At 30.4% G+C, this 15,655-nt stretch overlaps 2 protein-coding genes across 2 annotated transcripts in view; both read left to right on the top strand.

Moving 5' to 3' along the window:
• Positions 1 to 7,959, top strand: part of LOC100163861 (putative phospholipase B-like 2) — a 13,355-nt gene extending 5,396 nt beyond the window's left edge. The window contains exons 6-8 of the mRNA XM_016805045.2: positions 2,221 to 2,543; positions 3,387 to 3,560; positions 7,276 to 7,959. Of these exons, the coding sequence (XP_016660534.1) occupies positions 2,221 to 2,543; positions 3,387 to 3,560; positions 7,276 to 7,540 (762 nt within the window). The 3' untranslated portion in view covers positions 7,541 to 7,959. The remainder of the gene's footprint in view (positions 1 to 2,220; positions 2,544 to 3,386; positions 3,561 to 7,275) is intronic.
• Positions 7,960 to 10,634: 2,675 nt separating this feature from the next.
• LOC100165900 (putative phospholipase B-like 2) overlaps positions 10,635 to 15,655 on the top strand; it is an 11,602-nt gene continuing 6,581 nt past the window's right edge. The window contains exons 1-4 of the mRNA XM_001948827.5: positions 10,635 to 10,858; positions 13,956 to 14,193; positions 14,281 to 14,375; positions 15,143 to 15,298. Of these exons, the coding sequence (XP_001948862.1) occupies positions 10,659 to 10,858; positions 13,956 to 14,193; positions 14,281 to 14,375; positions 15,143 to 15,298 (689 nt within the window). The 5' untranslated portion in view covers positions 10,635 to 10,658. The remainder of the gene's footprint in view (positions 10,859 to 13,955; positions 14,194 to 14,280; positions 14,376 to 15,142; positions 15,299 to 15,655) is intronic.

Here is a 15,655-nt window from a genome sequence, read left to right as displayed (position 1 = left end):
CCACCTCATAAAGAATCCAAAATAATGCTAATGTAAGAAAAGTATGACAGGAATTTTTGATAGGAAAAGTATAAAATAAAATGTAAATGTCCAAAATTAAAATATATGAAGGGTAATGAATTTTAACTCTTAAATTCATACTTTGCATATGCGATACCTACCAATATAAGGAACCTATATAGTTCAAATTTCAAGTTTATGCCACTACGAGAAGAGCATCACAAAACATTGCACTTTTTTCATTAGGTAGGTCCACCATTTTTTTAAGCCCCATACATACCTAAAACATTAATGTCAACAATCGAATACCATTTACAAATTTACAATTGTTACATTATTGAGTGTCATTAGATTACCGATTAAACTACTTAAGTGTATAAAAAGGTAGTTATAAGAAAAAACTATTTAGCTCTTGTAAATTAAACCTTGGTATACCAAATATTACAATTAAAAATATTGATGCATATTTTATTTAACTTAGGGGAATATAGTTAATAAACTAGAGAACCAAAATTGATGATTTGACTATCAAAATTTTCAGAAAGAAAAGCTTTATCATAATCCATTAAAAATATAGAGGTTACCATTTGAAAAAATAAAGTTGATTTTACTAATTACCCGTTAAAAATAAATAAACACGTCTTTTTTCGTTTTAACGAAATTCTATGTCATCGATCTAAAATCGTTAAAAACTTTCGCGTACATTGAGATAAGATACACTCTGTATGTGTAGGTTGTATACACTATACACTATAGGTACAGGGTTAACGATTTTCGTTATCTATAGCTGGTAATCGAATTGGGATGGCGAACCTTTTGATAACAGCGTGTCAAATCAAAATGTATGGTTAGATTTTATTTGCCTCGCGTGTCAGAAACTTTGCAGACTTTTTTTTTTTTAGTCGTAGCGTAAAGCATCCGAAACTATCTGTTGACGACTGTCGACTGTTCTATTGTACCTACGTTTGTACGTAAACGCGATAAACGAATTTATTGATTCACGCGTGACATAGGTTCGCCATCCTTGATATAAGGTCTCAAAATTAATGTACCTACAATTTAAATTCTTCCACTTCCAAAATCACGCATAGTAAAATATAACATGTATTTAAGTATTTTGAATAAGTTCATGAAATTCATGCTAAAAACGTACAAACAATTCAAATAACAAACATATTATTTTATATTCAAACAGATCCGTAACAAATCATGGTATATAAATATTGACTACACAATATTTAAATACATAATACAAATCAGCTCGAACTGCATTAATGTACTAGATATATGGGTACTATATAGTATATACTACCAGTGGCGTAGCGAACTTTAAATCATATGGAAGCCAACATATTATTATGACCTTCCACACCCTACTCCAATTGATGTGTACGATACTCATAAGCTCAAATAGGGAGGTGAGATATCACCCAAAATTAAGTTCAAAGACTGATCGTGCATGTTGGCTTTATGAGGTTATGGCCCACCACCACCCCCCAGAAACCAGAAGCAATTGCTTCTGAAAAACATGATTCGCTACATACTATGTATATTCGCTATACTATGTAGTATATACTACATACCCCATAGGTAGTGTAAACTACATAAAATCACGACCGCTGTAATATAGACAAACGCTTTTGTATATACATATTATTAATAACTAATAACATAACTATAGATTATTTGTAACGCATGTGGAATTAATAATTATGCATCAGTTTTATATCAAAATTAATGAGAAAATTGTTATTAGAATTTATATTCTTAATCTTATACAAGGTGTCAAGGTAGCGGTACCCAAGGGTGTGATTTCACAATCAACATTTTTAGAAAAATAAGTACTACCAGAATCTACCAAAAAAATTGTTATTAACATTTAAAAAACAAATAAGTTTTTGTTTTTAATACAAGTGTGTGCTTAAAAATTGTCATAAGACAAATTGCCTGTTAAAAATAAAAATTAGTATTTTTAGTTTGTTTTTAAATTTTATTTTACCGATCAGTTAAGAAATATGATTTAAAATAAAAGACGAGCCCAATACTACAAAATATTCATGACGCTATGTTCTGAATACTAAAATATGTAGTATAATTTTAAATCGTAATAAAATAACAGAAACGCCCTTAAACGCCATAAATGCCGCGGATAAATATCGAAAATTATGCACTAAAAAAAAAAATTCTTACATTATTATACTGTTATAAATGATGATGAAGGTGATGGTTTTCGTTCGGGCGATGGTGGCTAATCGGCTGGCTTCCGATGGATTAGCCTGGACGAAGTTGTTCAAGAAATACAACAGTGGTACGTACAACAACCAGTGGCTGGTGATCAATTACTCGCTGTTTCGGCCAGGTCGCAAACTGCCTAGAAGAGGGCTGCTCTTCATGCTCGAACAAATTCCCGGACTGGTCGAGACGCGTGACGTGACCGAATCGTTTCTGAACCAGACGTACTGGGCGAGCTACAACGTGCCATTCTTACCTACGATATCCGAGGCGAGCGGTCAAGACGATATGGTGAAGCAATACGGAAATTGGTAAGATATATGGACATGATCTGGGGCGATTGCTGCAACGATGTAGGTATACATGTCAAACCATATGCCCGGGGGGGGGGGGGGGGTGCTGAAATTCACCACAGTTTATAAACATGTTTTATATAGTATATAAATACATATACATAATACATGTATGTGTAAATTAGCGTGTAACGTAAAGATTCAATGCAGGTTAGGTACAGGATTTACAATACTCAACAACTTGCGTAATTTTGAGTCATTGAGATGTATTTTGGGACCAATGTCGGCCTGGTACTTAAAGGACCATGGATCATTTATTCAGGAGGGGCCCCAAAAATGTAATTTCATAAAATGATAAAAAAAAAGTAATTATAGGTAATGCAAAATATTATATTATTTTAAAAGTACCTATACCTTATTTAAAATACACATTTAAGTTAACTACATGGTTATAGTAATTATTTATATATTACTATATATTACTAATACACAACTTAATATTTTTAATTCGATTCAAATTGTGTAATTGATTTTCTTTATATTAGACATTTTTGATAATAGTATTATCAATTATAATGGTGTACTATATAATAATATTCAATATCCAATATTCATAATACTATCGGGGCCCCTCGATTCAACGTCCGCGGGCCTTCGCGTTTGTTTGGAACCAACAGTTTTCACACCGTTTGTAAACAAATTTATAATTTTTTATATAATCGGATTTATAGTGTTCGTTTTTATAAATTGCATATTTTTTATACGGCATATGTTATGTTGCTGCATCACCCGCACGCATGCCTATGATATAATATAATATTATATTTGTATGCATTTTTCTTTTTTCTTGTATGAAAATAGGTTTTCGTACAAAGACACTCCCCGGGCTCGTATATTGGCCAGGGACCATGTTGGTGTGACGGACGTGCCGAGCATGATGCACCTGATGCGTTCCAACGATTTCAGAAACGATCCAGAGTCCAGATGTGAGTCTTGTGTTCCTCCGTATTCGGCTGCAAACGCCATTTCGTCCAGGTAAACAAGCACGGTTTCGCTTTGGAGCTTAACGATGACTACATGTTGTATGTGGGTATGCCTATAGGCTATTATAGCTATCTTATGTACAACGTGACACGGTTATTTTTTTATACCGAGTCTTAGCACAATACGGAACGCCGCCGCAACGCGACTGACGAGTAACGACATGACCATCACAGTCGTATAGTGACGTTCACCCATCCGGCCCACATAGCGGCCGCGCATACAGACCGGCAGTCTGGTATTCATGTTCCGATGTTCGTGTCGTCTGAAATATTTTAGCTGGCTCTTCTTTTAAAGACACTTTGGTACTGGTCTAGTTGACCCCCGCCAAGAAAGTATTCCCTCACCACTCAGGTTTGGTTGACGCCCGCCTTTCCTAAAATTTATAAAAAAGGTAGAGGATGAAAACGCCCTTTTTGTTTTATCTCATTGACCCATACGTAACATAGACAAAACGCATTTGCGCAGAATCGTTTTTTCTATGGTTTTAAATAATCTTAGAGTAAAATCCCAAAAAAGATAGAGAATAACAATTTTGAGGGAATGGCATGTCGATTTGTCTAAATATTGTTTCAAAACAATTTAAGCATCATTTAAATTTACAAAATTTTTTTGTTTATTTTAAAAGTTGGATACCAAGTAAAATAACAATAAAAAGAAAATCGTTATGTCATTCCTTCTAAATTATTATTCACTATCCTTTTTGTAATGTGTGATCTTACTTTAAGATTACTTTAAAAAAATAGATAAAATGATTCTGTGTAAAGCGTTTTGTCTATGTTGCGCGTGGGCTAAAGAGAGAAAACAAATAGTGCGCTGACATCCTCTTAAGCATTTATCATACTACATTAAGAGATTATACATTTAAACTAAAAATTCAGGTGGTCAAAATAAAAATAGATAAATTAGGTATACAATATACATGAATAAATAAATCGTAAAAAGTGAAAAAATTATGCATTTATACAAACAAATACATCATTCATAAATTATGCAGGTGGCCAAAATTCTGGTATGATGTCCTTCAGCATTTCATTATACGGATCTCGACTGTTTAATTTACTTCACCACATAAACGCTGCCAAATAAGAATCTAAGGAGTTTCTCTTAGACCCTCTTATAGTTGTCCCATTTAGCACTTCCCCACATTCTCTCAACATTCTGTGTGTGAATTCAACTTATAGGATCCACAAAGTTATATTTGTGGTTTACTGTTGAGTGATTAAAGGCCGATTTATATGATTAACGTATATAATTTTTGTACCTTTTTTATCTACAGTATATACATTTTATAACAAATGATTAGAACATCGAAAACACGAGAGATGTAAGTGGTGGGCGTCAACTAAATCTGAGTGCCAGGAGGGGAATACTTTTTTTGTGGGGGTCAACTAGACCTGTAACGACACTTTTCCTTTAAACCCGTACAAAATCATAACCGTTGTTTGTTACCTACGTGAAATTAGCACTTCAACGTTGGCACAACAATCTAAAAACCATTCCAACAAACTCTTCTCGGACTTGTTGGACGTTGAAATTGAATAACTTTTAATGTAGCTTCCAACAAATTCCAACAATTGTTCAACAACGTCCAACAAATCTGAGAATAGTTTGTTAAAATGGTTTTAGATTGTTGTGCCAATTTTGTAGTGCTAGTTTCACGCAGGTTGTTTGTTATGTTATTTTTTGCAATGTATAATAATATTATAACACTAGCGTTTGTTTGACAGCGGTGTATACTCCATTTCTTTACTTCCAAAAGAAAATGGTCTATTAACACCTCTTTTAAGTATAACCATTAAACTATATTTTTCCAACGGAATGTTATTGATTTTCTGGTGAAAGTGTGATCTTTTCCCTGCAAGAAACGCACCAATTGAACCTATCATACATATAACAGGACTGCATGTATAATATTATGGAACTTTATCTTGTAAATTTATAACTATTGCAGGCAAGAGAATCCGCAAGAATTTTGTAAAAGGTGGGGCACAATTCCCCGCTGTACATAGTATATAATATTTATAATTTATATATTATATTATACTTTTTAAATACATATTGATGATTTTACTCACTAGGCACGTTTATTACATACTATATGTCAACACGTTGCTCAAGGCACGCTTTTAGATATCACCTTCAGCAATATAATATGTATTGCCTAATTTTAATATAGTTTTTTCATGGTTTGCGAATTTTATAATAATTCATATTTATATCGTTACACACTTATACATGAAAAAAAACGATTACATTATTATTTAAACGTAATTAAAACAGTAAACGATTAAGAAAAAAAAATAACAAAATATATTGAATATAATTAAAAAACACAAGTATCGCAAAATAAAACATATAGAATATCATAAATCAGCAAAACGAATAATTAATGCCATCTTATATTTCTGTATCATGAAAAATTGTATTTTTTCCATTTATCGAAGTATCGAAATAGATTTCTATTTATTATTATCTCAGCCAAAAATCTAACATTATATCCAGTACTCGAATTGGGAAAAATTAAGTAGAGGGGCTCAATCTAACGATTTAAAAACTGCGTTCCAATGGCGCATTTACTCAACACAGACCCGTGGGGGCCTTGCCCCCTCCTCCCAAGCTCCTGCCTTATCTACATATATTTTGAATACCACTTTTCAGCAATACATTTTGAATTCCAAATAGGTATAATATATTTTGACAGCAATATCTTATATCTATACATCTTACATTGTTGCAGTAGAAAAAAAAATTAATAATAATCTACCTGTTTATACAATATACGAAATAGATAACAAAATTAATAATTATTGTTTTTGATTTAAAAGAGACCATATATTTTGATAGGTATAAAAAAATTTAAAAATTTAAAAATTCAAAAACACCGATAAATGATAACCATAACTGAAACTGATAACATTTCATTCGAACACGATTTAAAATAATACTAGCACACATCAGTATGTGTTCCTTAGATAATATACTTGTATATGATCTATGATCTGTGAACTACTGACTATATAGGCAAAACACAGGCTGATATTATAATTAATTAATAATAACTAATATCAAAAATAATTCTGATATGAAAAATAGTAAAACTTGTTATATAATTGACATCAATTGAAATTCACATTTTATTAAAAATTATTTCGGACATTAGTTTGCACCGTCCCCCCGTCCAAGTAAAAAAAAATAGTAGGGGTACGCAAAAAAAAATAAAAAATAGTAAGGGAGCTCCGCCCCCCTGCGCACCCCCCAATTCGAGCACTGATTATATCCCATGTCCCGACAGTTATTACGGCATTATTAATTAAATATTATTGTTACATTTTTAACGTGGTACACTTATACCATTAAGCGTCACCACTCACTAAAATACAATAGTTGTTTCCATCTTACAACTTACTAACGCATAACATAGAAAATTGTACATACGTAAAGAAAAATCCGGTTTACTCTTTTATTTCAATATTAGAGTGAATTGACCTGTTATTAAATTTAAAGTCAAATATATTATCTAGGGCTACTCGAGAGGTCCAATTTTGAAACAAGTTTAAACACTTAACAATTTTTAAAATGTTCATACCTTGGCTGCATATGCTATAATTATACTGTGAAAAAAACCATTAATTAGTATCTATAAATATATATTCTATATACCCATGTTGTATTTGTATCTAACTGAGATTTTCGTCGGGTTTTGCAGGGATGATTTAAATGACAAGGACGGCGTGTACCCGTTTGAGGCACTTGGCTATTCGAACAAGGGCGCCATAGACGCCAAAGTAACGAGCCATATGACTTTCAAGAAGCTGAGATTTTTGGCCGTCTCTGGACCGACTTGGGGTACCGGAGGACGTCTCGGAGAGTTCTGTTGGAGCAAATCACGCTTTGCCAACGTCAGCCACATCGGATTACCTGACTGTTGGAGTTTCAAACCCAAGTTGCATCGGTGGCAATGGCAAAACTAGAGCTAAAATATTTCCCTACAGCAGCTTAGGAGATAGTTAAGGTTATTGCTATCGACCACTAATTCACACCATCGATTGATGAAAAGCAGTTTTAAATCTGTGAATGAATAATTATATTTTAGGGGAATATGTGGTTTTTTAAGGAGTGGGTTCTGAGTCCAGTCACTCTAGTTTGCATTTTAGAACATCGTGATTTAAGTATTTAACTGTGTAAAACGGGAACCTATAATCTTGTAAAGGTGTGCGGTGTGTCCGAAAAATATTCTGGTATTCTGCTGCAGGTAATTTGAAGCCAGAGAGCAGATGCTGTTTGAATGTTTGATCTACACATGAGAATTATGTACAATCGAAAAATATATATTTTAAGGATATAAAATATGAAGAAAATGGTATTATTAATTAACAGTAATATACCTATAATAATCATGTCATTAAATAATAAATAAGTGTATAAAATAAAATTGAATAATTCATGATTTTTCATTTTTTCATTTTCATTTAAAACAAATGAGCCTGATTTTGATATTGCAGTCAAAAACTATAACAATTTATCGTAAGTAAAGGTATTCAATAAATGACAGGTATTGTGAAATTACCCGATGCGGTGAGTTTGATGTTGAATATTCCAAACAACTGAGTCAAATTCATTTTATTTATTTTTTTACATATACAGGTCGTTCAGTCGCCGTTTTATTGTTTATCGCATACACGGAAAATTTATTTTGAAACAGCTTGTATAAATTTTAGTTAGCAGTAAGTTTAGTAATTTAGAGTGTAAACTTTCACAAGCACGTTGTTCGTGAAATCAAAGGAGAAAATTTCTGGAGAAACATTGCAGAATCTGTGTTTATATAGTTAAAGAACACATAATCTGTAAAATCATGTATATCAGTACAGTCAGCCATGGACATAGACACGGGGGGGGGGGGGGTGGATCACGTTAAAACTAGTTTTCTAAAAAATCGATTTTGTTATTTGGTGTACCAGCTAACTCTAAAAAACCCGTACCGTAGATAAATGAAATGGCCCCGGAATTTTTAAATTACCATTTTCTATACACAGTGAAATTTTCAAAATATTTTGGCACTTTTTAAGCTATTTATAGGCAGAAGAAAATTTCAATTATTTTCAGGTTTCCAATTTTTTAAAATTTTTTTTTCTATAAATGTCAATAAAATGATATTTGTTGGGTTAAAAACCATGAACATTTACTACGAGGCTACTGCAGATATATTGTTACAATAGTAGCTGAAAAATATTAAAATTATATAGGAACAGCTTTTTTTATAAACATGTAAGGTTCGAAAACCAAAAAATCTAAAAAAATAAAAACACATTTTTTATTTTAATTTGGATGAAATTTGATATTTAAACGAAGAAGAACAATTTCAATTTTGTGTTATACTTAAAAAATATTATTCGTCAGGTTTTGAAATTTTTAAAGTATATTATTATATACATATATGATAATAGACAAATAATAATAATTCAACTTAACCGGCTACCTATAACAATATAAAATATCCTAGGCTGACAAACCGTCTCCACTCAATATCGTTTTTCGTATACAATGAATAATGATATTAATATATTATACATATATCATTGAATTCAAATTTAACATAATCTATTAATCACCTACTTGTAACATACTATACAGCAGATTGAACTCCGATGTTTTTTAAATTAAATATTATTATTTTTAATTATAAGCAACCAATAATAATAATTAACAGTAGTCCATTGTGCATTATATAATGCATTAAATAATTAGGACTAACGTAGAATTAAAATTTCATTATAATATTAGGTACTTATCAAAATATTTTTTTGCAATTAATACTTTATCAAGGTATCTACCTTAATAATCAAATAGGTAAGTAATAATGTACTAATAAATACAATATTGCAATAATCCTAGTATTTATAATCAGTGATAATTGATAGTACACACCTACACACAATCAACGGACTTAGGTTACATGGGCGTAACTAGACCTTAAAGTTGGGGTGGGGGGCTTCAGCCCTAACATATTTAAAATAAGTAAAACATTTGGGGGGCACCGCCATCCACACCCCCCGAACTCGTCCCTCAAATAACATTCAATATTAAAATATAATATTAATTTATTATTATACACTGTGAGTAACATGTACATATAATAAAACGTATATACGTATAATATAACAAATAATAAAAAAATTAATGATCCGAGTACCAACTACCAGACGGAAACACATAAGTACATAACCGTTGTACTTGGAAGGACAAAGATAGTATAAAAACTGATTCTATTTTAGCAAAAAGCCCCTAATGCAGCTGGTAAGACTATAATTTTTGTGTTTAGTTTATTGACAACTTCTAAGTAGTATTTATGTTGTAAAAACAACACGACATGATACGTCTTAAACAGGGTCATTACATACAATAATAATATAGTTTGATAACCAAAAAATAAATAAATATATTTTCTAAGATATAAAAAAAAATAAAATTATATTTTAAATTAAACTTTAAAAATGCAGTTACCGTTGACAGGACTAGGAATTATGATGGGGGGCTAAAATTTATGTTGAGGGGATTTAGCATATGCTTAGGTAAATGAATAAAGATTGTATGTACCTAATACCTATACAAAAACTATGTATTGATTTTTAAAAATGTTTAAACACCTTCCATTAATTTTGAATTAGTCTTTGTGGATCCAATAAAAAAATGTAGTTTGTTTTTTTTACAACTTAATACATTTTTTAAAATTTGTTTCGCTTATTGTACCTATAAAACATATTATTTATTCGCACATGATTTTACCATTATAGAATAATTATTTTGATATTATCAAATTAGGTAGTAATTTAAAAAATAATGTTTTCTTCTTTTTTGTTTTGTTTTATTTTAGAAATGATTTAATAGCTATTAGCTATTTATTTTACAATATTAAAATTGGAACAACTTATGTAACATGCTCCCAATATCTTATCTAAAGACATTATACATATTTATATATATGTACCTTTATAAAACTAATTTAATTATCAAATGGATCAAAAGTCATTGGCTATTACGCGACTCGTTAATTTCTAATTCACAACGCATTTGTTTAGTATCAGTAGAACAATGTTGTCAATAAGATGTATACTTCTTTCATTGTTGTTTGTTTGGGCGTTACAGTGTTCGGCCACCCAAAAAAACCAAACGCTGCTAGCGGTGAAAACGGACAACAATCGAATAACTATACAGCCTAAACACTACAGTGTTAAAGACAAAGAGATAATTATCGGTAAAGGCAAATTTATAGACAGAATCAACAGTACAGGGTACGTATATACATTGCAGTAGACAACAAACAACTTTAATAAATAACGATTTTAGTAATTTTTCATAATCGTTTTAAATAAATATCGAATAGCAATAGCTACTTAAAAATGGCTTTGATGAATGTAAAAATGTTTCTGGAACATTAGCTGATAACAATAGATTGCATGGCAAAGCTACATTGGAAAATATTTTCTTTTGATTTTATTGATTCTTATTGGATCCAAAATTGTGTGCTTTTTTTTGAATTCTGATGAAAAATGTAATATATTTTTTCATTTTATGAATGTTTTTTCTTTTACATTTAACATATTATCAAGATTTCTTGCTAAACAATGTAGTCAGCATTCTTTTATATTTTAATAAACTAAACGTTTTTAAATTACATAAATACAATTACATAATAATATAATGCACGAAAAATAAATGATTGCATTTTTCATAAAATGTTGGCTTTAACATAGTATTTCAATAAGAAAATGCACGTTAATATAATAATGTAAACAGGAATATCTAAATTTTAAATAATATACCCAATTAAATAGAAAAACGCATAAATATGCCACTTAGGTAATAAAAAAAAAACCCTAAATATGCAAAAATATGCAAAATAAAACTTCACATACTTAACCACTGTACCTTGAAATGGATTTCCATATCATCTAACGTCAAATACAACTTTTCAAGATTGATATGCAAATGCATGAACTTACGAGGCCTGATAATGAAAATTAATATGACAAACATTATATTATGAAAAAACGGGACCATAATAAGTATGCCCCAAAAATCCCGTAGCAGAATATTTTTTAATTGTTCTGAGTATTTTGATACATAAGAATTTTGGACGAGTAGTTAATTAGTTATAATATTATGGAATTTAGTTGTTTATATAAGCGCCGAGAGGAATTGTAGCGGACCAATATTTTGCGGATGTTTCTCTAGTCTCTATACACTAGAATTATATGCTATATATAGAACCAAAAAATCCTTTTTTTCTAAATTACAGTTTGGCTTTAGAACTGGTTTGTCTACAAACGACGCTATATTTAGAGTTGATAACTTCATTAGAAAAAATATGGATAATAATTTAAAGGTAATGGGTATTTTTTTGGTTCTAGATAAAGCATTTGATTTTGTAAATCATGAACTATTCTGGAATACGTGGAGTACCTAACACTAAATATTTTTAGATATTTTTTGAGTGGTAGAACTCAAAGAGTTCAATGTGATGCTTTATCTAGTGATCATCTAAATGTATCATGTGGAATACCGCAAGGCACTGTATTGGGTCCTTTATTAATTATTATTTATTATTTTTATAAATGACCTTTTAAAACTAAATATTAATTCAAGTGTTGAGTTATTAGCTTTGCTGATAATACAGCTATTTTAGTATCTGAATCAATAGTTGATATATTATACGAATCAGCCAATAAAATATTAAATACTATAGTATATATTAGAATATATTCACGCTTGGTTTTGAAAAAATAAATTTAAATTGAATTTAATCAAATCAAAATATATCTGTTTTGAACATCTAACTGCTTGATAAAAATATCTTATAGTTCATTCGTTACAATGTAATCGTAATTTGAGTACAACGTGTGCTCCTAAATGTAGTATACTTGAAAAGGTTGATGAAATAAAATACCTTGGGATAATTATTGATTACAGATTTAAGTGGGAAAATCACATTGATTTATAATGTTATTAAAGTTAAACAATTAAAATGTATTTATAATTTATCAGTTCTATTATTGTTGTACATAAACATAAAAATTCAATCACTCTATTAGACCCCACGAGCATAACACCAGATATAAACAAAATAATAATATACTTTTACCAAATCTTAATAAAGAATTTGGTCAAAAAAGTATAAGTATTATATATACGGGTTTGAAATTATGTCGGTCACTAAATATCAATATAAATGATTTTAAAAATGTATTGTGGCTAGGCGCGGCGCAGTTGCTGAAATCAATCACGTGACGTGGTTGAGAGTGAGCAACTGTCGCTACCACTAGATCTCGGATGGGTGTCCACCCAGGTTCGTAGTGCACAGAAACCTTGCCACATGGCACACATACATGTGTTCTTAATCGATCGTACCAACCCTACCAACCTTACAGGCAAATGACCTCAGTCGTCGAAGCCTTAAACCTAATATAAAAAAATGTATTTGTAATTAAGAAATATGTAAAACATCAATATTTATCCTAGTAGTAATATTAGTCTTATAAACATGATTAAGATTATTTATCATTTTTTTTTTTTTGTTAATATATTAACACTTATTACAATTTTATTTATTCTGTTTTGTTCATAGACAAATAAAATGTTGTATTATATATTATGTATTATGTATTATAGGTATATTATTTTATTTGTCTATGATTGTTAAATAATTAATATTAAACATATTTTCAATGTTAATATACTCTAATGATAAAAACGTGCCCTCAGCTAAACTTAGCTTATAGGGGGTGCTGCAACATTATTTTTTAAATAATGTATATTGTATATACCTATCTATTGTTGCAATAAAGATTAGAACCAGACTGGTTTTAGTAACGTGTTGTGCAATGTTAGTTTAGTTCTGGTATTAATTTAACATTTTTATTTAGTAGAGGTCGAAGAAGTCTATATAGGCGCTTGTTAAGTAATATTATTTTTACGTGTAAGCAAGGTTTGATTTAGTCTCAATTGGAACGACACAAGTCATAAGAATAACGAATTCGTTTAAGTACATAATGTAAAACAAAAAAATATTTTTTGGTGGAAATGGATAAGTATTTAAGTCGTTGTCTCATTCATTAGAAAAAGGAAAGTTACACTTTTAAAGAAAAAGTAAATCACTCATATCATTTGCAGCTTACACCTATAGTTTGACAGAATATATATAAACACTGAGTTTCACATACATACCTATAATATATAATTTATTTTAGGATTCAGGAGTCTCGTTTTAATAATAATACAAATGAGTAATTTATATTTAAATAAATTAGAGTAGGTATCTATATCGATAGGTATATCGATTCAAATTTTTGGTTAATATATTTTTGTGATTTAATTGAAACAACATTTTAGATGGGCTTATTTGGAGATCAGGACTTCACAAAAAGCCAAAGACGAAGATCAAGCTTATGGTGCCGGGTATTTGGAAGGAACGTTAACCGCTGATCTCATATACAGCTATTGGTTCAATACGGCTAAGGGCTATTGCACCGATCGGCCGAACGTCTGTCAACAACTAAAAGATTACATGACGACTAATAAAAATTGGATTAAATCGAAATTAAACGAGTCTGACCCTTATTGGTACCAGGTACCTATGTTATTAATTTTTACAATCAGCTTTCGATTTGTCTTACATTATCAAACGATTATTTTGGTATAAAATAATATTATATAGGTTGGACTGTATTACAAACAACTTGATGGGTTGTACGACGGATACATGCGAGGCAAGTCACCCAGTACGCCCGATTTGACTTGGGACGATTTATAGTGAGTTTATTGTTATTTTCATACGTTATAATTTATAATAAGTATATTATTATGATATAGTCGGTGGAAGATATAAGCGCCAAAATGTTATAAGGAAAAAAAAAGTTGTATCGTACGAAAGCGCCAAAATCCTAGGATACCTGTCGGCCACGGTTAATAGATATTAAATTTAGAACTATATATATTATATTTTAAAAATGTATTGAGTATTGACAATTTTTTATAAGATTGAAAAAATCGACTAATTTATTAAGATTATAATTTATTAATTTTTATTATATTTATTTAAAATTTTTTATAAAAAAATTTTTAAATAACAACTTAGGTATATAAAATATTAATTTTGGTGCTTATGACCAGTGGCGCTCATCCCTATTACTAGGTTTAGCGGTCGCTACACCTTGAAAATAACGAGTGGGTGGGTATAATAACATAAAATAATTAACTTGAAATATGTCCATTGTTAATCACAGATTATATTGGTTTATACTTTAATATTTACTATTAAAATATGATGAAATGTATAAAATAATGTAATTTTGAGTATGTGAGGGGGTGGGTGAGTGGGTAAAATTATTTCTTGCTACACCTGAAAAATATATCTTGGGCGCCACTGCTTATGACATATAACCGAGATAGTAAGGTTATGTGAAATTGTTCACATAGTTCATATTAAACATCACACAGTCATTTTAAAATTATTTCGTTATATACTTATATGTGTTGCAAATTCCATAGGTATATATGTTAATTATACATTTTTATAGCTGGTTAAACGCCCTGGACGACTTGGGCGACTTATCCATAGCTTTGTATCCGTCAGACATCAGTAACCGAGTCTTGGGAAGCGGATCATGTTCAGCTCTCATCAAGCTGATGCCGGACAACAAAGACATACTCGTGTCACACGCGACGTGGAGCGGGTAAACACGACGGAAAATTATAACCCACTTTTGCAGTTTAATAAAACCTTATTGTCCAACTTCCCTACAAACAAAAGAAACAGCTCATGGGCAGAGTTACCGGGCTTGAGCTCAATAAATAAAAAACCTCATTGTATAATTGTATTATTTGGAGTATCTGGAGGATTAGACAATTTAAATGACCTCGTCGTTAAAATTAAATATTAAGAGGACGTCGCACCCGCATGTGTTGTCTCCGTCTTACACACGTACATTATAGCAAATGTACGTTTGCTAGTTTCAATAGGGTACTGTTATTTTTGATTTTAGAGTGAATTGACCTATTATCAAACTTTTAGGTAACAACATTATCTGTGC

Source organism: Acyrthosiphon pisum, chromosome A2, assembly GCF_005508785.2.
Source record: "Acyrthosiphon pisum isolate AL4f chromosome A2, pea_aphid_22Mar2018_4r6ur, whole genome shotgun sequence".
NCBI lineage: Eukaryota > Metazoa > Arthropoda > Insecta > Hemiptera > Aphididae > Acyrthosiphon > Acyrthosiphon pisum.
This window is presented reverse-complemented; position numbering and strand designations above follow the sequence as displayed.